This window comes from Castor canadensis, chromosome 12, assembly GCF_047511655.1.
Source record: "Castor canadensis chromosome 12, mCasCan1.hap1v2, whole genome shotgun sequence".
NCBI lineage: Eukaryota > Metazoa > Chordata > Mammalia > Rodentia > Castoridae > Castor > Castor canadensis.
The window spans coordinates 25,923,642-25,949,498 of record NC_133397.1 but is presented as its reverse complement, the minus strand read 5'-3'; the positions used below and the strand labels follow the sequence as shown (position 1 = coordinate 25,949,498).

Here is a 25,857-nt window from a genome sequence, read left to right as displayed (position 1 = left end):
ACAAATTTTAAGCAGGGTCCACAAACAGTCAGACCATAGCAATCCTACATCTCAAAAATTTCACTTGGCTTTTGTAGACACCCTAAGACTTATGTAATACTATGTTCAAATTCTTGATTATCTGGCTAGAGACACACTAAAAACAGAAAGTGAAGTTAGATTGTAATTCATTCTGTAAAGAGTTAAATAATTTTCTTCTCGAATGTAACTTTCTTTGGAAAGACAGAATAATCAACCACTCAGTATTATATTGAAGTTTCACTATAGTATTCTCTTAGTAGTGTTAGTAGTCTCACAATAGTTTATGTATTTTAAAATTTATTAATTTCATTTTGCCTTAAATAATTTAGACAACTGGGAATAAAATTAGATTTCCTGGTTTTTAATTTATATGATCTGAAAGAGTTAAAGTAGATAGATGTAGATAAAGATATGATGGGGTACACAGGTAAACTGATATGCAATTAATTAGTACTAATGAAAATCTTAGATACAAACTAGATTCCATACCTATTAATTTTTATCTCATACAACTTTCTTATATAAATCAAACTCCATTGAACATAAATGTAAAATAGGTCTTAATTTTCCAATAGTAAATATGATCTACCAGGAAAAACTAATGAGAGGCTTAGAACATTACATATGTCTAAAGTATTTAATTTTGTTATATAGTCATGGAAATGTCAAATCAGGGCAATGGTGAGAAAAAATCAGCATAAATAATCTGTATCCTAAAGATGACTTAGACTAACTCATTGTTTAGTTTTAGCTCATAAAATGTGGATTTTCAAGTACTGAGAACAGTTTTATCTATCTATCTATCCTCTGCCACTTGAATCACCCTGCCAGAGCTTTTTTGTATTGGGTATTTTTGAGATAGGGTCTCTTGAACTATTTGCCCAGGCTGGTTCCTAACCATGATCCTCCTAATATCTGCCTCCTGAGTAGCTGGGATTACAGGTATGAGCCAGTAATGGTTTTATGAGATACATTTACTAGAATCACTACAGATTTAGTGAAGCACCAGTGAATACCTTATCACAGATACTGAATAATGGTTTTCAAGGGCTCTATGGAACCTATGGCTTTTAGGCCAGAATACAATAACACTGAATCTGATTTTAAATCAGTCTTAGCTAAAAGCCTTTATTCTATATCACTTAGCACTGGGTAGGGACTTTAGGAGCTCTTTAACTTGGTTAACTGGGAAGTAGAGAACTATTTTCCAGATCAGACTCTGGCAAGGATGGCATTTTTTGTTGTTCCAAATATAGTTTGTTAAAGAAATATGCTAGTAGTAGGTCAGTAATAACAGGACCTACTTTAGTAAACAGAGGACTCATTATTTGTAATCAATGCAATAACTGAAGATTTAGATAGATGTTAAAAACATAGATAGTGGATTAAACATTCTTTCAGCAGTTTTATTCAAACTATTACTGTGTGCAGCAACCCTCCTCTTTAAAAATGAAGTAATGATATGTTTCACTCCAGTTCTAAAAACAATATAATGCATTTTGAATTGAGAAAGTCACATTAATAGGGCCTTACATGAACATAACTAATAAGCTAGGAAAGAAACGTAATTCTTTCTTACTTATCAGATTGATTTTAAAAAAAAATATTTCTTTCTACATCATTTCTTTGATGCTCCACCACTGTCTTTCCATAGTACATGTTGGAATATGGGAAAGGAATTGGAGAGGGAACAAAAGTAGACAGTATCTATCCATTCACATTTATGGGGTACTTAGTAGGCGCTAAGCTCTATAGCAGGAGCTGGGATCAAAATAACTCTCATGTCATTAACAGTCTGCTAGAGAGACAGGCTTATAAACAAACAAGTTACTATGCTGTGTGATAAAGACAATGGAAGACACAGGGACTTTTAAAGGAAGAAAGAATAACTATGTTGGAAAGGGCCAGGCAAGGTATGTTCTAAGAAGAGCAGCAGCCAAGCCTAATCTCCAAGGTATATAGGTATTCAGCTCTGGACTAGCTGAGGTATTTAAGGCAAAGAAAATTGAAATAGTGAGGTATGTTATCAAATGTTCACGTCTGTCTCCCTTAATAGCTTGTGGGCTCTATAAGGGGAGACAGGTCTGTGTTTCATTAACTTTTGTATTTTGGGAGCCTTTTGTATTTTTGTAGGATTATTTTTTCTATTAGTTACTTTAATATTCTAAATATAACACATAAAATAGTTGTTTTTAAAATTTATAGATGATTAAATTTAAAAGTGCAAGAAACATGTTATTTAATGACATAAAAATGATTCCAAAGTTCTTTCATTTGTTAATCTTAAGGGGTACAACATAAAGATCCTTCTTCTTTTGAGTTTAGTTGCTAAACTCAAAGCTTAGCAGCTAAAAACTACTGGAACACACAATTAGTAACAATTATGATGTACTTAGCAACAATTATGATGTGTCCAGGTACAGAGCTAAACTCTTCACAACAGATGTCATTTATTCCTCACAACAATCCTGCCAAGCAGATGTCCTCATTTTGCAGCTATGATAGGGACAATTGATCACTCTATTTTGGAAAGTAACGCCACATGTTTGTTTGTTTGTTTGTTTCTTCAATAGCTGTAATGTTTACATTTCCAAGTTCAGGTATATGAACTGTTTTTATAATGCTCCAAACTGTAGAGTAGAACTCATTTATCTGCAGATTAGTTATCCAATTTTGCTTCTAAGCTGAAAGACTGAAAAGAGAAAATTTTTAGAACATTAAGTTTGCAACACCACAGCAGCTTCAATGTTACAACCATATAGACCATACAGTGTATTTCATTTGTGATATATAGACTAGAAATGGGAGGCCTATTGGTATTGGTTGGACACCTACTTGCTGGTTTATGGGGGATTTTTGTTATTTGCCATTTTTCTTGTTTTAATATGATGTTTCACACATTTGTACCTTGTTTTATTTGTGCAAAAATAAACTGACTTAGCTCTTCCGCATGCACGCTCAAGTATCTAAGTTTTCTATGTATAAATTTATTTCCATGTCATTACCTACTGTTGGATAATTAGTTCCTGAGACTTTTACTGGGCTTTACACAATGAAACATAAGATGATCTGTTTTAATGTTGTTTCCATTCCAAAGTAAATATGTAATCTGTTTACTCTTTCTCCTCCTGTAGGTAAAAAGCCATGCCTCATCACTCTCAGAATAGGTATTAGGTCCACCTTCGCATAAGAGTAGGTAACAAATAGGCTTACTGCCTCTTGGTAGAGCAAATTGAATCTTTTATTCTTTCTAATACAATTATCCACTTCTTTTTAGAAATCAAGTGATTTTTTTTTTTTGCCACTCATAAAGTTGCTTTAGCCAAGGAATAGTCAAGCAACTATCTTTTTTCCTATCTCAAAAGAAATACCAAAAGCCCTAGCTAAGAATATTGTAACGCCAATGATGGAAGTTTAAGGTAAATTGCTAGTTCTGACAGAGTGGCTCAAGTGGTAAAAGCACCTGCCTAGCAAGTGTGAGGCCCTGAGTTCAAAAAAGGAGAAGTGCCACCAAAAAGGGAACAAGTAAGAGAGGGACAGAAAGAAATTGTGGGCTGGGGGGTGAAGTGAAGCTCAGCGGTGGAATACTTGTTTTGCCCTGGAATTCAATCTCTAGCACCACTAACTAACTAACTAACTAACTAACTAAATAAATAAATAAATAAATGGCTAGCAAAAAAACTGTGACATTTCAAGACACATTTTTATTCATGAATGTTCTAGAATCACTAGGAGTTTATTTGAATGAAGGTTTATTAGCAAAAGAATCCAGAATTCTCATAGACACAGGAAGTTCCAAAAATCTTCTCTAGATAAGGTATCAGAGTAGAATAATTTTGTAAATGAAATCAATTGTACCAGCAAGGCCACCATGGAGGCAGACGTCCTTGAATTCTCTTGCTTATGAGGAGTCAAAATCATAACCTCTATTTCAAAGAAAGTAATTCCATAAAATGACACTTTAATATTATACTGAAGGCAAAAAAAGGTGTGAACCACCTCTTGGATTTCAAACTTAATTATTTGGAATAGTGGCCCTTTCCAAATATGGGATGAATGGCAGGAAAAAATCCTGGCCTGTTACTAAATATTTGTCAAAGACATCAAATGAGACACAAAAGCATGTTAATAGCTGCAGCAGACCCAATGGGATTTATAAACCTTCTGGGTAAAAGTTCATCCCTCACCAGGTGTGGTGGTATACAATTGTAATCCTAGCACTCAGAAAGTGCAGGCAGAAGGATTTTGAGTTCCAGGCCAGCTTGGGTTACATCATACATAGTGAGGATGCTGCCTCAAAAAAAAAAAAATGTTCATCCCTTATAGTTGGATACTTGAATATGCCTTGAATAACAAAGATAAACTAGAAACAATTACAAATAAAAGCTTCTATGTACTTACACATTTCTTGTTTTGTTTGCTTTAAAAAAAGGACACTCAATGTACACTATACAAATTCAAGTCACTCCAATTATACTAGTGTTTAAAGAATAGACATCGTATCAAAACTTGTACAAATTGGGAACTAAATGAACAAGAGATGATGTATTCTTAATTGGATATCCAATTAAAATCTTTAGTAGATAAAAGTTCCTCTAGATGATGGCCATATACTGTCTCTTCTCTCTACATTTTTCCCCTCAAGATGGCACACCTCACTCACAATCTTGGCTTAGGATAAACACATACTATAGGTGTTGCCCTGTCCTTAATTCCTCCAACTGAAAACAAATGCTGACCAGTCAGCATCTAGCTCTGTTGTTGCAGAGTACTCTAACATTGTGTCCTAGAGGAACTATGTGATAGTGTTACAATACCAAATCCAGAGATAACATTTTGTTCTCAATAAAACTAAATGTGGAACAATATTTCAAGTGGAAAGCATTATGTAATATTTGAGCAGTATTTCTGAAATCCACTGTCATGAAAAAGATATGGCAGTAGGAGGTCCCAAGTGAACCTAACTGGGATTTAATGATTGATGAACTGGAAAATAAGCCAATTTGCTAAAGGATTAGTCTGCCAAATAACCAATTTGTAGAATTTATAAAATGCACTGTTTACCAAAATCCTGTCTATCATGTTTGTAGCAATTCACAATGGATTTTTTTAAAAACAAAGATTGTTTTAAAAAAACAACTTTTGAAAACTTCTGCAATTTCAGTTCAGTGGATTTCACTGAGTCTTTTATTAATTTGCTATAGCTGGACAAAACTGAGGTAGAGAGAAAAGAATAAAGGAGAAGCAGAGTATCTGAGGCCTCAGAATCCTGGAGTTCTGGCTCCTGATAATCTAATATTATCTACAATATGAATTTTCATCCACCTTCCTGTCTTCTCCCACTTCTATTTATATGCATAAATAATATGGCAGCTGGGAGAAGACCTCTGAAGGGGATATTTGAGAGCCCAGCCATAGGAATAGCAACTGGTATTATTTAAAAGAAAGAAAGAAAAGGAAAGGAAGAAAGGAAAGAAGGAAGGAGAAGGGGAGGGGTTAGAGAAAAGAAAGGAAAAAAGGGGGAAAAAAAAAGAGAGAAGAGAACAAGATATTTTCCCCCAAGAATTAAGTATGAATCCTAGAGAAAAAGAAGATTCTAATTAAAGGCTGAAGGAGCACTTACCAAGAAGGACTCAGCATGCTCGAGGAGTTGGCAGTTTGAAGCACACAAAGTCATGCCCATGTCCTCTACTACCCTGTCCAGCCATGACATGACCTGATCAAAGTGACTTCCTCACATGGACTGCAAAGCAGACTTCTACCAGAAGGCTAGAGCTCACTGGACAGTAATACCTGGCAATTATTGGTGTACATTTGGAGAGAGAGATTGAGGTTCAGCAGCCAGGTTAAAAGAGGCAGTAAGACAGGGTATTTGATACAAATATTTTTTCTACATGTTTAGTGTAGGAAGACTTAGGGACATCTGGAATGACCAAAACAACTTAAAAGACCAGTCAATTACCTTTTAATCATCCATCTTGGGTAAACACAAAATTGTTCCACTTCTAATAGACTCCAACTATTTTTATCTAAAGTGAGAGCTAGATTTTAAATAAAATGTTTACTGTAACAACTGAGGTCTTCATACTAATGTTAGAAAAGAATAAGTGACACAAATTTTGCTTAACTCCTTTACACCATTAAGGTTTCCATTTTCTTTATATTATTGTTTTGTGATCCTTCCCTGTTTGAAAAATCAGGTTAGATAATACACTTAATTTTTATAAATATAAAAACATAATATACAAGTGAACTTCTCAGGCTTCAGAACCTCAAAAAATTAACTTAATGCATCAAAGTCTTTATCGTCAGACCTTGGGATTTTAAATTCAGTACAGCTCATGTCTATTTAAAGCTTCCCTGGAGTGCTTTTCTATTTCTGAGAAATTTTACAATAACAAAATAGTCACCAAAAATATTATCTTTGAAATTATAGTAACCTCATGAGAAAGACACTGCATTCTGCAGCTTCAACATCATAAAAAAAGCACTAACATGTTTAAATAACCACAAATTGCCTAGAAGTTTTATAAACAAACAGAACCAAAGGTTCCTAAAACCTCAGAAAACTATCAAATCTTGGAGTCAAAAGATGTCTTAGAAATCTCCTAGTTTTATTCTCTTTACCACTTCTCCATAAACTGCTCTCAGGACAGAGAACGTTTCTATAGGGAGGGTCCAGCAGAGTCAACTATTAGTGACAAGGCAAGAGAGGACAACATCTGGGGTTTCTAATGAGGTTTAGTGGAATTTTAGAGATAGAAGACAGACTACAAGACAAAGGGTCCTGTTGCAATAGGCAACTATATGGGCTGAACTGTGTGACCCCCAAATTCATGTCCACTAGGGCCTCAGAAAGTGACCTTATTTGGAAATAGGGTCTTTGTAGATGTAATGAGTTAAGTAATGATGAAGTTTTGCAGGACTGGGGTAGGTCCTAAATAAATCCAATACGAATGGCAATCTTAAGAGGAGATCACAGGGCAGAAAGCCGTATGTAGGTAGTGGGAGAGACTGGAGTCTTGTGCCACAATCCAAAGAAGTCAAAGATTATCAGCAACCTCCAGAAACTAGAAGAGGTGAAAAATGATCTCTCTTTATAGTTCAGAGAGCATAGCTCTGTGGATTCTTTGATTCAGGCATTTAGTTTTCAGACTAAAAGAGACTATATTTCTGATGCTTTGAACAACCTAGTTTGTAGTAACTTGTTACAGCAGCCCCAGAAAATACATACAACAACTAAGAATTTATTTGGGCAGTAAGCTGCATGGTTGGGAAGGTTTTCTCCTGCAGAGTTCAAAGCCAGTGCAGGCACTGAGAAGGAAGGCATCTGGTAAGACTCAGGATGGTACCTCTGCCAGATGTATACCACTCAAGGGCAACAGGGCAAGAGTATGGTTGAAAGGATGGACTCTACAGTATAACTGGGAAGGGATAGGGAAAAATGTATAAGGGCACTAAAAGTAGAAAGATCTTAATGAGAGCAAAAAATAGTCTGATTACATGAGGCGACCAAGTAACTAACAGCAGAGAATATAAGAAAATGTGGTTAGAGGGTAAGATGGTTCTGTTTAATGTGTAACAGGTAGAACAGCTGCAAAAGGCAAGATCTAAAGCATGAACATCTAAAACCTGGGATTAAGAAACTAAGCTGAGTGGATTATCATGCAGATAGTGAAGTTACCTAAGAGGATGGCCAGTCGGGGATGGAATGGAAGGATGAGCCAACTAAATTCTCTTCTCCAGTGAAATAAAGACTGAGGCAGAGGATGTAATGAAGGGTTGATTGGGATCTTAGAGGTGTAAAGATGGTTGTATTTTGATGGAAAATGGCTTAAAAATCAGGATTTCCTTTTTTTCCTCCTTCAATTTCGTAAGTAGGTAGGTAAGTCAGAGAGGAATTAACATCATTAGATAGTGACAGAGAAAATGAACAACTTTCACTAATGAGGACAACAGGGAAGAAGCAGAAAGGATGGCCAAACACAGAGGTAATGAAAATTGAGCCCATCACTCTAATCTAATCAACATTAGTTCTTAACTTATCCCTTTACCTTATAGAGTCTATAACTTGGCTATTGTAAAAAGTCACTCTTGTCACTCTGATATCTAAGTGCTTACACCCTTATTCATACCTCTTAAGACATGAGTTGCTTTTTTTTTTTTGAAATATGGTAATATTAATTCCTTATGAGAACAGCCATTGGTGCCTCCTTTGGCAAACTTTTCCAATCCACAAATAACACTGTTAGGAGGATCACTGATGCTTTATGATGTACTTGAGAAGCTGAAGACATAAGAGCTATATATTACTCCAGTTTTATGGATTCTAACCATTACAGAGATCTGATGATCCTAAGGACGATAAAAAGTAGAGTAATTGCCATCATGGAAAGTCTTTAAACTTCATTAACAATACAACCAAATTCTGCTACTCAGAGAAAACACACTGTTCAGTTTTATATGGAATGAGCTAGAAAGGATTACAGTAAGAAATCCAGGATACTGTCAGAATATGGCCATATGCCAACAAGCTATTCACCATACAACACAGTGATATCCTTCAACCTTCTATAAGGCTGTGGCTTCTATATCAACCATGTTTTGAATGGATTCATTAAAGTCACCAGAAGCCCTCTTTAATATTAAAGGGGCATTCTAATGTGAATCAGCCAGCCAAGAGAGTTAAAAACAAGTGTGACAACAACAAAGCTATTTTGGTTGTATGTACTGAGGGCAGGAACAAAAAAAAGCAAGTAGAATCAGGATAGCCAACAGGCTAACAGTACAGAGAAGAGAGGTTCATGCATGCAACTACAAGACAAAACAGGGGCATCTTAACAGAAGTACAGGAATTGTTATACAAATTAAGGGAAAGGAGAGATTATTTCTAGTTGACAGCATTGGAGAAAGGTTCATGGAAGAGACAGTCTTCTCATCTTCTTGCCCATTTCAAATATTCCTAACAAATAATTTTTAGAAGAAAAAGAAACAAAGCTAAAATCTTGAGTGACTAACCAAACAAAACACATATACATTAATACTTAGGAACCTGAAAAATCCAATTGAGTAGAAATTTCATAGCATTAGCAGGGATTATCACAGAAATTATGTCAAGGGGCTTGTCAGTATTTCTTTTCCCCTTTCTTCTACATTATATTCACTTCATAGACCTCCAAGTTGAAAGTTTAATCTGCTGATACCATTCCCCAATGTGAAAGTATAATGTTTTAGCAATAATTTGCTATAGATTGCAGGGGGATTGAGGTGGGAGAATCACCTGGCTTACTTACAAGAATCAGTACTTCTGAAACAAGAAGAAAAATTAAATGTAGGCTCTTTAGACTTCGGTTAGGGACATGACAGCCAGCAGATAACAGTGATATTGTGGTGATGCAGAAGACTGGTTTTGGATGACACATCAATGAAACAATGAAGCTTTTGACCTTAGAGTTAATAGAAATGGAATTTGAGTTATAAATGGTAGCTGTATGGCAAAGGGCATTAGAAGCATCTGAGAAATTTCTGGCATCAATCCTCAAATGAATGTAGAAATTTACAGAAATAAATTGCAAAGAAATGCAAATTAACATCTAAATACTGAGTTTTATTTTAACAATAAGCTACAACAATATCCTTTTAATTGATACTCAATAAACAACTAGTTATAACACATGTACAGGAAAGCAATGCGAGTCAACTCCCTGTATAGCTATCCTTATCTTAACTAGCAAAAACCCTTGGTCCTTCCTATTATTGCTTATATTCTCTCTTCAACAAAATTAGACGTAAGGGCAAAATAGTTTCTGCCTGGTAGCGAGGGGGTGGGGGGGAGGGATGGGGTGGGGTGGTTAAGGGAGGGGGTGGGAGGAAGGGGGGAGAAATGACCCAAACATTGTATGTACATATGAATAAAAAAAAAAGCAGCTAGTTATATATGTTGATGGCTAATTTAACTTATCTTAAAATTGTGGGTTCAAAACTTTAGATAAAAACACCAAAGAACTAATTAGAGTATAAATAAAATAAACTGGTTCACACTGAAGGAAAATGGTGAGAACACAAAGATCAGAATTATTAAAAATTCTGAAGTCATAAAAGAAGGTTGACCTTTGAAACAGTAATCTGCTTCAGTTTATGGAAATGTTATGAATAACTTGCCAGTGGACATAAGGCTGCCTAAAGGGGAGAATTCTCAGGCATGCTCCATTATACTTTGGGACATCTAGTATTCCTATTTTCTGGAATTGCTGCCTCTTTGATGTTTTCATCCTGAATTTTCTTCTCCTAGCCAAATCTTGTGAGGCCAATAGCATAAGATGCTGAAGTTGGTACACAAAGTTCCTTCAACACAGCACAGTGAGTCATGGAGTAGGAAATAAACTAAAAGAAATTTTAGAAGAATGTCTAGTAGGAAGAAATTTAAAAAGGAACCTTAAGGTTTGTGGTACATTATGGCATTCTAACTATTAGAAAAGCCAATAAGCAAAGCTAGACACAACAGAGATTGTGCTTAGAGTGGGCTGCTAATAGCAAAAAGAATTCAAATAAGGCAAATACTAAATATCTTGAGTCATCAAGTTAGGATAATCACCTACAAATATTTCATTTTATTGTAAAAAGGAAGTTACACAGCTACTGTAAAATAATATTCTCCATGTTGATGCCTATGGGTTACTAGCTTGGTAAAGAATTCTGACAAGCTTTACTCTCCTATAAAGAGCCACTGTTCTTTTATATAACTTGGTTGTAGAGGGTTTGCTTCATTCAATATTTATTGAACAATTAGCCCTACTATGTTAGGTGGGGTAGAGGTTTGGGTTGATGAGTGGGTGAGGAGAGGGAGGAAATAGAGAAGGGGGAGAGAAACAGAGATGAAGACAGACCCATGATTCTTATCCCAAAGGAACTTATAATCTAAGAAAGAAGATAAATTATATTTGCAAATCATGTGACTTGTAAGAGTGGCCCAACTGTTGTAGAAGACTGGAAGGGGACTTGAAAGCACTTCCAGCTGAAGCAATCAAGAACTGATCTTATAAGCTGGGCATAAAAGAACAGGAAGGTGTGATGGCAGGCAGAAGAGAAGGGAGTATTGCAGGTGGTGGGAACAAGCAAGGCCAGTGTGAAGAAAGTGAGGTCACCATGTGGATAGAGCTTAAAGGGGAGGTGGGAGCTCAGTGTACCAAGGTTAGAGAGCTAGAAATGCTTTTACTTGGTTTTGGTGAGTTCCCCTTTCTTATTTTCCAGAAAAACTGTTCCAAACTCTCATTAATCATCATCTCCTACCTACACTGCCTACCATCTGTCAGAGAGAACAGAGCCTTCTTTTAAAAAAAAAAAATCCCTCCCTTTTTCATTACCTAAACCAAAATATATACTCAGGTTCCACCTTGCCCCATGCCTAAGAAAATAAAGAATCCTCCTAACTTTATTTCTACTCCTATCTCCTTCTGAATTCTCAGAAAATAGCTCCATCATTGATCCTTTCACCTTTAGCTTTTCCTCTACTGAATCTTCTCAGCTTTAAAAATATTCCACTTCCCTATCATCCTTGATATGACTTCCCCTTCTGTTGACTATACAAGTTCTCCCTCTTCAGTAAGCTCCCTATAATTGTCACCTAAATGATCTCCACTTATACCAATCTTCATTACACTTAAATATGGCTTATGTCATTCCCTTTCCTATGAAATTATTCTCTAAGGTTATCAAAAGTATAGTAATTACTGTATCCAAAGGATTCCTCTAGGAGCTGATGTCCAAAGATGTTATTGGTTCTTTAGAATCCAGAAAAATTACTGATATCTTAGAGAATGTATGTCCATTAAAATCTGTGAGTACCCAACCTTGCAAATAGGCCACTACAATTGAAAAAGATCAATTCAGATCAAATCAATACTTGAAGATATAAAATTATGACCATTTATAGTCATATACAGAAAAGGCAAGTTTTAAATCTCAAAACCATTCGTAAAGACATAAATAAGACATTTCTTCAGTGATTCTTAGGAAGCATCTTTGTAATTAGGATGAATCATACTCTATTCCTACTATATGCCATCATATGATCTGTAAATATCTCACTTGTGGTTCAAAAGAGACACAGAAAACATGAGGTGTGATTACTTTTACTGAATCTCCCTTTAAACTGAACATAATTAATGCAGAAATCTCAAAATAAGACACTATTTTTGGATAACTATGATGATGACAAAGCCAAGAGATCTTATTTTATTTGAGAACAAGTAGTAAACTGCTTAGGAAAATAATAAACTCTTAGAATACTAAGAAGAGAACATTTTACTCACCAATCTTAGAGTACTTATAAAGTCGTAACTACTACTAACTCCTACTAGTTCTGGTTCCTTTTATTTTCTACTTTGTTAGAAATGAGACTTTATGACAAATAAGACTACTACTAGTTCTGGTTCCTTTTATTTTCTACTTTGCTAGAAATGAGACTTTATGACAAATAAGACTATGTTTCTAACTTGGTCCTTTCCTCTTAATCAGATGAACTCTAGGCTCCAGCCAGGCTAGTCTCCTCTGTGAGATATCTATTGCATTCTCCCAAGTTCCTTACCAATTCAAATCCCACTATTCCTCAGGACCTAATCCAAAGTCCAGCTCTCAAACTAACTTTCTCCTTCTCTTGCTTTCTCCCTCACTGCCCTCCATGCCCTTCTCTGCTAAGTACTTATGTATTGTTTTGTGGCACTGGATCATATGCTGGACACATACACTGTCGAAATGTACTTATAATAAACTTTTATTATGATGCTGTGCCTTGATTACATGATATTAACTGTAAAATACAGGCTTTACAAGACTCAGATTATATGTATTTACAGCAAAGACATTTTCTTTAGACTATTTAAATATACTCTAATATATATTCTACTTTTAATACATCCAGCTTTAAAGATAAAACATACAGGACAGGCTCTTTGTAACATGTTTCTCTTTGCCAAACTCTATTTATCTATCAAGTCTAAATCAAAAGTCCAAGTGTTTCCTAATTATTTTAGATCCTACCAATATCTATCCCTGAAGTATTAAACAGGAGAGGCTACAGTTAGCTGAATTACTAAAGAAATTATTTTTTTCAAGTAAAATATTAGAATAAAGATTACTGATTATGATTATAATCAAGTGGGACTCTGGAAAAGGTACTTTATAAAACAAATATTGAGAAACAAATCTAAATTAGTTTATTATTTCAATTTCTTTCAATTATCATTCCCTATTTAGAGCTGAGTGAACCACAATGAAACTGTTTGGAGTTAGGTACTAAATATCACAAAATAAAATACAGTAAAAGATGCATTTTGTGTACTTGTGCAATTTCTGAAAGATCATCAAAGTCAGTAATCTTACCAAGTAGGAGAATCCTTGGAATTTACTCCATGTGGTCAAATCTAAGGAAGCCACTAAGAACATACATGCTTTCACCTCCTACACAACTTCCTTAGGAGAAGACAGCTGAATTAGAAGTTTACTGAAACTCAATTCACCATCTCACACTTCATGCAATACAGAGGAGTCAACTTATAAAAACTGCACCAGTAGTTTGCTCAGTCTAGATTCTATGAGACACAGCAAGTCTGGGTGCTTTTAGCAGTCAGATGCTAAGTGTAGGGAACCTATGCGACAGATGGGTATATCTTTATGGTATATAATAGTATGATGATTTTATATTATATAATATATAAAATAATCTAAGCAGAATAAAAGGGAGAAAACAACTCATTTGGAGAACCATTTAGACAGTTTTCAACATTAATTAGTAAACAATTTCTGATTTGGTTTCATGTCCTTATAGACTGTTTTGTGATCAGAATTTATTTTTATATAGTGAAGGCACGTATACTTGGTTACCATGTGCATGTGCACATATAAGCACACATATACACACCAGCAAGATTATTTGAATGCTTCACAATACTCAAAGTAAACATCAATTTACTTTTTAAAAATGGAAAAAAAGGTCCTACCTGGGAAAGAATACAGTAAGAATATTTTAATATGTAAGAAGAATATCTACAAAGGTAGAAAAGGCTCAACCTTTGTAAGTAATGAAATGGACACAGATCCAGAACAAAAAGGCAAACCTTTTTTGGACAAACCCAAAAAAGAAATACTATATTCACAATGAAATTATATACTGTACAAAACCAAAAAGACAGGCATATGTTCCTGTTGAGATGAATTTCTGGATTTGAGGGTGCACAGGGATTAGATTTGGGGCAATATCTCACTTCACGAGAATAAACTTTGCTTTTTATATGAACAGGAAGCTAAAGTATATTGTTACATATATTTGGCATACTCATCTGAAACTCATCTATTTTTCTTCAAATAATATTCTAAGGACATAAACATTTGGTGTGCATGTGTTGATAACATACACACCGTTATCAACATGCTAGCCTAGCTACTGGCATCCTCTGTTAGTTTCTTATCTCCCACTTTTGCCTTCAGAGAGAAAATAGAACATTTCAGTGTATGTAACAATATTCTTTATGGTCAGTATATAGTTCATAGAAATTATCACTCAAAGGCAATCCAATGAATTTTACTTACAGAAGGTTCTTCCACAATTCTGAATTTTAAAATAAACACATTTTGAAAATGTCAGTTATCAGCACTGTCTTCAGGGTGCTGCTTTTAAAAATATAATGTAAACATAATTGGACAACAATATTTGGGCATAGACAAGGCTTTTGAATGAGCAAAATAACAAGTATATAATTTTCACTCATCTATAAAATGATAATCCTCTAATAACATATTTGGAGACTTTTTATTAGCAGTGCTATAAAATATGTAGTCATTATAATCCAAGCACACTTTCTGAAACAGTAGGCATTTATTATAGCTGGCTGATATTAGATAAACAGTATATCACCCCAGGTCAATTTTTTTTCCCCCACTGAAGTCAAGTGGTACAGGAAAGTACAAAGCTACCAGGACTATCTCTTCAACTCCACCTCGGAATCTAAAATCACTGAGTAGAAATACTAATAAACCATGGAAATGTTAATTAAGAACCACATTTCCATACAGATTTTTACATGACCAAAAAATAAGTTACAAATATCATGCTTCTGTATTTCTCTTATAATAGTAAACATAACCTAAAAAAAAAAATCAGTATTTAAAAAAAATCAGGAGACTGTCTTAAGACAATAGTTATTACCTGCATCTGCCTCTGAATTGCCATAAATCTTACCTTTATAGCAATAAAGAGAAGGAATTAATATCTGCCAGGTGTCTGATTTCTAGAATGAAGGTGGTAGGAGTCACAGTAAGAAGGTATGTATAAAAGATGTTGAAAATAGACCATCTATGAAAATTTGCATAAAACCATATATTTATTCAGTACCTATAATAATTCCTGACACTCTATTAGGGTCTCAGACATTTTTAAAAAATGAACAAGGTAGAGTATTCTAAAGGAGCTCACAGGTCAAAGACAGCAACAGACTAAAAAACAACAACAACAACAAAAAACAATCAATGGTTATAAAAGAGTATGATAAAGTAGTTAAGACAAAGACACAGAAGTATGATGAGAGTAAGAAGAAGAAAATCCAATAACCTAGAGAGGCCAGGAAATTGAAGTGAGAAAGGCTTCTGCTGTCTGAGGGACCAACAGGAGCTAGATACATGACTGGAGACAGTTAAGGAGAAATGACAGGTTAAACAAAGCATTTTCCTCACAGTGGAATGGAGAGAATGATGTCACAGAAAAAAACAAAAGCAAAATGGGCTTTGAACAATAGTTCACTCACACTATGTGTAATGTACCATTGTGGTACAAATGCAAAGGAGACGACAAAAATGGCATAAATCCTAATTGTTTTCTGAGGAACATACTAGCCATCCTCAGTTTGGAGACAGGATGGACTTCAATTTATGCATGGAATTTCATTAGGTTCTTTAACTTCCTTAAGAGAATCTTTATCACTGGCTATACCTAGTGAAAAAGCTCTTACCTCTGCACTTAACTCAAGATACAAATTATCTGCAGAACAGGTGCTTCACAAACACTCTTCACAAAGAGTATTCAAATTCAGTGAGAACTAATTCTCAGCCAAATCTCAGTGAGCGATATACCATTAATTGACTAAGATGGTTAGAAGAACAGGTAGGCTACCCATACCTTTAGAGTTGAGACAGTTTAAACCCATCCAGCCCCAGAGTTTTGACCTTTTGTGAGACTGCTCTTTCTTATTATGTCAGGAGCCAACATGGACAAAACACTATGAGGCTATGTGGCATGCCCTTAAAAAGTTGTCCTATTTAATATAAAGATGCTATTAAGGATCTTGGCTGGTACAATTCTTCTATTTGTGAAGAAATATAAGAAAAAATTTTCTCAAGTCTTTCAGAAATACTTTTTCTGAGCATGTGGCTCGCTTTTAACTTCATAAACCTTGCCCATGGTACCATTCACTTTCCCCTATATATGGTGTCTGAAAGTTCTGAAACAATTTTTAAACCTGTATTTTATAGGGATTTAGAATCTTATAACATGTTTTATATGCTAAGCTCACATTAGTTTTAAATTTGTTCCCTTTGATTTTGTCTGTATATTTTGATGCTGCTATAATTATATTACATCATATATCTTACATATATATGCACGTTTGCCACTTTAAATCTTTATTGAAACAAAATGGAATAAAATTACATTGATCATTGTCTCAAAAATTTAAAGAGTATCTATTATATGCCAAATCCCATACTGAAGACTGAAGACAAAAGCAATCAATAAGACAGGCTTGATTCTTATGGCCAGGGAACAGAGTTAATGAATAAAATTGACAAGTAAAGATTAATAGAGGGGATAAATTTGATCAAAGTACATTGTAGGCAAGTATAGACATATCACAATCAAACCCACTTGTATAATTAAATATATGCTAATAAAAAGAGAGAAAAAAACCAAGACAACTACACAAGTGATAATACTGTAAGGAAAATGTCTACGCAGCAAGTACCATAGGAAAAGCATTCATATGGAGGACATAAAGCAAGAAGGATAGGAAGGTTTCTGAAATGAACTATTATTTCTGGTGACACCACAGGTTGAGTAGGAGGAGCTGCAGCTACAGTGGAGGAGGCTCAGAGTACCAGGCACTCTGGGAAAGGAAAGCAATTCGGTAAGGCTACAACAACTGGTACAACTATGGAGATGTGAGATATAGCCAGAAAGGTAAGCAAGGAGCAGGTGAGTGAGGGATGATAAGTCATTTTAAAGTAAATACATTTGACCCTGGAGCACTGCAAAAAAAAAAAAAAATCTAGAACTTGGAAGACAAGCTAAGCAACAATATGAAAATTCTAGGGACATAATGCAGATGCCTAGACAGGAGGGTAGTAACAATGAAAAGGATTAACTCAAGAGACATCTAAGAGGTAGAATCAAAAGACAGTTTCTCACTGCACGTGAGAAGGGCAGAGGCAAGTGAGTCAAGAATGACTCCCAGGCTCTGCCTTGAGCAACTGAGTCAATGAAACACAGTGACTGAGACAAATGTTCTTCAGTCAGACTCCCAGCTCTGTCATTTAAAAGCTGAGTAATCGTGGACTTACTTATTTAACTCCTCCATACTGCAGTTTCCACATGCATAAATGAAGATGATGGTGATGCCCCCTCCTAATTCATATGAAGCATCTAAGCACTCAATGTTAGCCATTAGTGTCATTATCACATTATCTTGGTATACAGGAACAAAAGCAGTGTAGCGGGAAATGTTAAGTTCAATTTTGAACAAAGGGAAGCTGAAGTGCCTACCAAACCTCCAAGCAGGAAAGGGTACATAGATGACTCTGAACTGAGAAATGGCTTTGGACTTAGGTTTTAGACTGAGGAGTCATGAGCATATGGGTGATACATTAAGTCACCAACCTCAATGACATGGCCCAGACAGGGTGAAGGTATGCAATGAGAGAACAAAGAAACCTAGGAGAGTTTCTGAGGAACAAAGACAGTCAATAGACAGACAGATAAAAACCTGCAAAGGAATGTGAGAAGTGATCAAAGAAGCAGGAAAAAGAGAGCTAGAGGAAGAGCATATATCAAGAACAATCAGCAGTGCCAAATGTTCCTAAGACAGGAAGGAAGATAAAAGTGAAAAGGTGTTTATTAGATTTAGAAAAAATCTTTGCCCCTAATGATCTTGGTGGTATAGCCTCTGCTGTCCTTTTAGAAAGGTAAGGTAAAGTGTATTAAGGCAGCTATTAATAAAGGTCTACTGTGCCACAGTTCTTTTTAGAGGAACAGGAAGTTGGGAACAGACCTTTGGAAGATCCTCACAGGAAGAATAATAATTAGAGGTTACAGAAGAGAGCAAAGTGTGACAGAGAACAACCTGGACTGACATGATTAAGAAGCATGAGGCACAGTCAATTCAAACAGCTTGGCTCACATTACATGAAGGGGGATTCTAAGTGGTAGTTGTAAAAAACAGATCGAAACCTTAAATGCCTTTCCCCTTCGAAAAATACCTCCTTGTTATTCTCAGCTCATATGCCTGCCACCTTTCCAGTGTCACTTCAGGTAAAGACAGGCTCTCCTTTCTTTATTTCCTCAAGATAATTTCTATTTTTATTTCATAAGATATTGCATTGCTTTCTTTTTCTTTTTCTTTTCTTTTCTTTTTTGATGGTACTGGGGTTTGAACTCAGGGCCTGCTCTCTCTCTACCACTTGAGCCAAATACCAAGATCTTTTTGTTCAGTTATTTTTCAGGTGGGATCTTGTGCTTTTTGCCCAGGCGGGTCTCAGACTGTGATCCTCCTATCTATGCCTCCCACATAGCTAGATTAAAAGCATGACCCACCACACTAACCTGTTCTTTGAGATAGGGTTTTGTTAACGTTTTTTGCCTTGAACTGTGATCCCCCACCTACACCTCCTAAGCAGCTGCAATTAAAGGCATGAGCCACCATACCCACATTCAGTGCATTGTTTTCTAAACCTTAAATTCTCAAGAATAGAGGTCCAAGAACGTTTTCTAAACAAATAAACATACATATGATTACATTAGAGTGGTACTTTATTGAAGGCTAACTTTCAGCACTGTCTAAAATGGATTAGCAAAGGAGAAACCAGAGGGAGACTAATCAGAAAGGCAAGACAGTAAAAATGAGACATAATGATAACCAAAACCAACAGGGCCACAAAGGAAATGTGAGAAGGTGGGATATCTGTAAGAGAGGGTTCCAAGGCACTGACAACAGAATTTGGTAGCTGAATGAAGACAGTGAAATTAAGATTTTTCAACAACCTCAAGAAACATTTATACCCTTTGACTCAATAATTAGACATGAAAACTTATCCTGAGGTAATAATCAGAAAGATTTATGCATTGTTAAGTATTATGTGTCAGGGTAGGAAAATTGGAAACAACTTTAATTTTGAACAATAGAGACTATTAAATAGTACCATGCATATACATTTAACATTAAAAAATTTTGTAAGGATGAGAAGAAAATGTTCCCACTATAGTAAGTTTCAAAAATTTTTACAAAACAAGATATACAACTTGACTCTAATTTTGTTTTATATGTGTACATGCAGAACAAACAGGAAGTCTGTATCAAAAAATGAGCACAATATTTCTGAGAACTGGTTGAGACTGGATGCCTTTATTTTCTTCCTTATAACCAATTTTCCTACTTCATAATAAATGTTCTTTTTATAATAAAAATAAATACAATCATAACTTTTTTTAACAGAAAGTGAGCCTATGCAGAGAAATCCAAGTCATGAAGGTATTTTTGAGATTTAATGGCTAAAAAAATAAAAAGATGGAGCCACAACTTGAAAGGCACTTTTGTTGCTGTTGTTTATACGCTAGTAGAAATAAAAAGAAAGTAAACGAATTGTAGGTATCAAGTATCCAGGGTATACTATTTCCAATTGTTGCTTGAGAAACAAACCTACTTGTACAGTGTTACATAATTTATGCTATATTTTAAGATAAGTGTGTGTCTTCCAAGTGTTCTCTAAAGATTAGAGAGCAAATGAAGGAATAAGAAATAAAACAGGCCACTATAAAGGAAATCCTTTATATATTTTTCCCCTTAAAACTCACAATACAGCCAAAGAGATCAGAGATCTCAGAATGTAGTCCTACAAGGAATACATTTTTGTAGCTTTGGGAATAGAAAAACTATAAACTTAAAGTGAGAAAAGCATTGGCCTTATTTAGCATCAAGCAGACCTGACTTTAAATAATGGTACCCTACTCAGAGCCATACAACACTGGGAAAACTGCTCAAGGGAACAAGTCTCCACTGGGGTAGCATGAGGCAAACTACTGCCTGATCAGTTAGGAGAATTAAATGCGAGAATGGCTGGGGGTAGGTATAAGCCCAGAAAGCTACCACCAGGTTGATTCAGCAGATCTGGGCTTGGATGTGGGAATCTATGTTTTCAAAAAGCTTCATGGGATTCTACTGCAGGGGCAAGATAAAGAAACACATCCACAACCCAATGCCTGGCACATGACAGGTATGAGTTAACATTAGATGGTTGTTTCTATATATAAATACAAGACTTTAATCATTTTCATTACATCTGTCACGACTTTTTCATTAAACACAATGACAACATCTGTTCTAAATGAATAGCTTATATATATTTATATATTTTGCTTGGGTGGGGAGTAAAATGAACAAAGAAAACAAGAGAAATGCCATTTCTGGTCTAAACCGTGGCATTTGGAGAGTCAACATGAAGAGAACTCAAAGGTCTCTGACATGTGGTAATGTATCATTACACTGAGGCAAATTTGAATAATTTGTTTAATGATGTGTAAATCACAAAGTCACTTTGGTGACCTGTTTTGCTTACTCACTGATTAGTATCCAAATCTCATTTAGGTTTTCAACAAAAAATTTGTTCCTCATAAAATGACCTCAAAAGAAAGTCAACTGCTAATCTATAAAGATATTTACAAATCTAGGGCATGGAAAAGGTCTTGGAAAATATTCCAGCAAATGTCAAAGGTCTATTGTACAATTACATTTTTTTTAACTTAAGGGAAAGGTCTTTGTATTTCATAAATGGTTTCCAGCAATCAAAAGCCACACGAAAAGGTCAGAGTACGTGGCATATAATGCACCCAGTATTTCAATAGTTTGTCTGCCTTTTTTCCTTGCCCCTTTTAACATGCTGACAGTTAGGAAGGGTAACTGAAATGCAATCCTAAGAGGGGTTTGCTGACTCAAATAAATGAAGCGTGTGCCACACTGAGTGGTAGCCTCTGCTGACCATCTTTAGTCCCTTACTACACAAAGCCATTATGGACAACAAATCAAATGGACTGTCTGCATGTAATTGTGAACTAAGCAAAAATTCCAAGAATTAAAAACGATCCAACCACACTGTTGAAGACTGAGCTATCTAAGACTGTTATACTGCTTTGCTTCCAATTTTCTCAAAGGAAACGACAACTACTGTAGGCCAAAATGAGAGAGCTAAATACAGGTCCATCAGATACCACATATGGAACTGGGAGTTCAATAAGAAATTCTCTCCTTGAATACAGAGTGAAGAATTTACATTTTCTTTACAGAGTTTCTCTATATACCCTAGATTAGTAGAAAGACCATATCTTCATTTCTTTCTATTTAGCATTTATGCATATGAGATAAATATGAATGAAAATACAGACGTTTTACTTTAAACTAAAAAATTTTTACTGATTTCAAACATACAACTTAAATATATCTACTTGATGATGCAGAGTTGTAATAAATGAGCTGATTTTCTTGTGTGACCTAATGTAAAAACAAACTAAAATCATGACTATTCGGGGCATTAAATTTTTAAATACTAATGGCTCCAAATAGCCTTCTTAGTTATTGTCTGTTACACTACAACCCAAGCCTTCAGTTCCATCAGGTTGATGTTTCCAAGGTGACTGCTCTGGTCTCTACAGGACCTGAGTCTGTATCCTTATTTATATTCTTTCTCAGTCATCCTTGTGTTTTCTGCCTAGTTAAGTCACTTCTAGTCTCTAACGTCCAAGGGACATTATGCTTCTTTCAGAAGCCTTACGTGAACATTTCAGTACTATATGATGTCTCTTTACGGGATATTCTTGCACTTATTCAGCATAATATCATATATTATATACCATAAAACTTAGCATTTAACTATAGTTTCACATTTTTAGACTTTTCAATGTGTAGCATTCTTAGCTATACATGAAGACTACAAATTTTTGAAGACAATGTCACATTTCAAATAGGTCACACTCTGAAAGAAATATATTTGATTACCCTCTCCTATTTACCCTAGCCTACTTCAAGTTGTTCCAAATGTGCACACTTGTGCCGCCTAATGGTGAAAGTAATTATTGAATAGTTACAACTGAGTAATTGGCTTACAAAATGTACAATAAAATCAAAGAATGGGTGGACCAAATCATTTATTGGAAAACCAAGAAGAATTAAGATATTTTTTTAAATGACAAATAAGCAGATGATGATGACTATAAATAATTTTTGTGCAATTAAAGGTTTAAAACTATGTTATAAATTCATTATAGCTCCATAAAAACAACAAAAAAAATCTTCCTCCCGTGAAGCTTCTTTCCACTAGGTTGACAAATTTTAAGTTTGTATTGTTCTAGTATTAAAAAAAAATACATGCTCATATGTTGACTGGTTCTGTGGTTAGGGGTACTATAAAACAAAGCACCCATGACACACATCTGTCACTGTAATACATGGTGCTCTGAGAAGAACACGCTATGCTGTCTTACTTTTCAGCATCTTTCTGTGCAGGGCATTCCACAGCCTCAAAAAGGTTATGATCTAGCAGGACTATAAAGTAAGTACACAAATAATGAGCAGTCAAGGTTCTCAGGGAAGACTTTTTATAGTCAGTATACAGAAACAACATATTTCTATAATGCCATATAATTGGTATCATATTTTAAGGTAACTGTAGTCTTCAACTATTCTCAATCTTGGTGAAATACACTGAGCAGAGACACAGAAACTGCTTTCCTTATTCTGCCTCTCCTCTTAATCAACAGTTCCTAAGACTTTATCCTTAACTTCCTTGGTGCATTAAATTTCTCATTTGTCCACCTGTGCAAACTGCCTGAAACTGAAACAATGGAGTTCAGTTACCAGTGCGAATAGTAAAGAAAGTGCTTCAGAGTAATTTGTTTTTAATATGTGGTCTCCAGGATTCCCCTGGAATATTAATTATAATGGTAATTTCTTCTAAATTCTTTCTTGAAGATCATCTAGCTCACTACTGTTACAAAGACGCTTTAAGATTTAGACACTTTAGTAAGATACTATAAATACAAGAAGCAAGAAGTTCTAGTAGAAAGAGTATGTGTTATTCAGTTAGACAAACTGTATTTCAGTAACTGGTGAAATTCTTTACCTCAATTTCTGCAGATTTTGCATAAGTGGTAACTACCACAACCTTACTTACTGTGTAGGGTTGTAATGAGGATTAATTGAATTTAGGCATAAAAAATAGTTAGTACAATGCCTGATACTTAGTAAATGCTCAATTAATGTCAGCAATTACTATCAACATATTTCTTATTTTTATTATTAAAGGTAACAGTACATATTTCTAAATGAAATAAACAGAATCATATAAGTTATCATCTAGTTTTCTGACACAAACGGGATCATGTTTCTTTCTCTCTCAACTTATACACAGGGGTTGGGGGGCCAGTTGCCAGTTCTGATGGAGGGAAAAAAACTAATTGTGGTTGTTAATGAGTGCTTTGAGTACAATATGCATTCTTCTAATGTGTAGTAAAGTTAAAAATCAGTTTTTTATTCAAATATTTTTTAGATTTCAGAAGAGAGCTTTATAGATATATCCTTATCCACTATAAAATAATCTCTTAATTATTCTGCCTACATTTAGGAAGATCTTTATTCACAAAAGATGTGTTCCAAAGCCACAGTTAACAAGGAATCTTAGTAAATGAATGTGTTCCATGATGACAGAAATACCTTTAGAAAAGTCATTAAACACCATAAAACAGAAACCATATTGTTGGCTGAAAATGGTGAGTCTAAGTTAGATGCCACAGTAAATGGTACCACATTAAGAAAAATAAAGAAGCATCACTACCTTAACGTCTTGGTGTTTTGTTCACCCCACTCCTCAGGCATGCAGAACCACGCTCACCAAGAGCTTCTGCAGGTACATAGGCACTCACTAGTCATAGACAATGCAATTATAAGGCCCACAAATCCATGCCATATTAGTTATAAGTAAAGAAATTAAAAAACAAGTCAAACTAATAGGGACAAGAGTTTTGGTTTCCTATACCAATATAATTTTGGATTGGTAGAGTACATTTCTTTAAAATCATAGGTACTTAGTTGTAAGCAAGCTTCACCTTAGAACACTGCACTTGTATCTTAAAGCACATTATACCATAAAGGGTCAACAGTGATGCCAGTTATTTAGGGAAAGAAGTTTATGATATTTTTTACATAATAGCTCAAGACCTTTAACTTTAGACACAGGCAGTTTTTATGACAGTATAACCAGAAAAAAGTGATGTTTGTCACAGATGTTAACATTATACAATAAGGCTTGTTACAAATTAGAGTAAATAGCTGTATATAAAGTTTAGCAACTTTTGGTAAGAAAGTACATTTTGAGATGGGTGCTTACCTTCTCTTAGACGGTCTACCACAAAAGTAAAGCCTGTAGTTCTTGGATGCAAGACGTATTCATATTTTTGAAGTCCATTCTTTTCAGCAAAATCATTACTTCGAGCCTTGCTATTTTCTAAACAAAATAATAGACCGTTAGAATCATAAAATAATAGACAGTGAGGTAAGGGAAGACATGCAAAATTTCTTAGATAAAAATGGCAGTTAAGTTAGGTGCTGATGACTCATGTATATAATCCTAGCTACTTAGGAGGCTGAGATTGGGAGGATTGCTGTTCGAGGCCAGCCTGGACAAAAAGTTCATGAGACCCCATCTCTGTAGAAAAAGCTGGGCATGCTGGCATGCACCTGTTTACTTTGGGAAGCATAAATGGGAGGATCACAGTCCAGGTGGCCTGCAGCAACAAGCCAACCCTATCTTAACAATAATCAGAGCAAAAAGCGCTGGAGGCCTAGCAAAAAGCGCTGGAGGCCTGGCCCAAAGCAGAGTGCCCACAAAGTCTTGAGTTCAAATCCTAGTACTGCCCCCCCATAAAGCCACTTAAATGTCCTGAGATTACTGAATATAGTATACTGAGATGATACAAACACTTTAGATAGTCCCTTATAAAAAGATCCCAGACCAAGCTAATGGAATTCTTAAAATGTACATAACTTTCCCAAAAGGTAGATGCAAATCCTTAAAAATTCTTTAGAAGACTTCATAAAAGTCAATAGTCAATGAAAATTGAAATATAAATACTAATAAACTAAAATTTTCATAGAAATGACCCTTATGTAATAAAAATTAAAATGCTAAAATATAAAATGCTAATAGACTAAAACTCTAACACTATATAAGATCTATGCATCCAAAAGAAATAACTAGCAACCAAATATATGAGATCGACATTTTTAACTCAATAATTACACTTTCAGAGCAAAGTGAAGTATCTCCCTTGCTCAGGCACAGAGTAGGCTAACATTGCTAACCAAAACCACTCCCCAACAAAACGGATACATGATTAGCGCATCATGTACAAACATCTGAACATGGTTTGGCTGAATACAGTTATACAGTCAAGTATATGTTCCAACTGTTGGCAAAAACTTCTTTTTCCATTCCATGAGGTAAAAATTCCAAGAAGAACCAAACCCATTATTT

At 35.1% G+C, this 25,857-nt stretch overlaps 1 protein-coding gene across 15 annotated transcripts in view; it reads right to left on the bottom strand.

Annotated features, from left to right (window-relative positions):
- The window catches only part of Lclat1 (lysocardiolipin acyltransferase 1), a 155,227-nt gene that overhangs the window by 35,388 nt on the left and 93,982 nt on the right, over positions 1-25,857 (bottom strand). For all 15 annotated transcript variants that reach the window (XM_074049429.1, XM_074049426.1, XM_074049433.1 and 12 more), the window contains one exon: positions 24,712-24,828. In XM_074049429.1, coding sequence (XP_073905530.1) covers positions 24,712-24,828 — 117 coding nt within the window. The remainder of the gene's footprint in view (positions 1-24,711; positions 24,829-25,857) is intronic.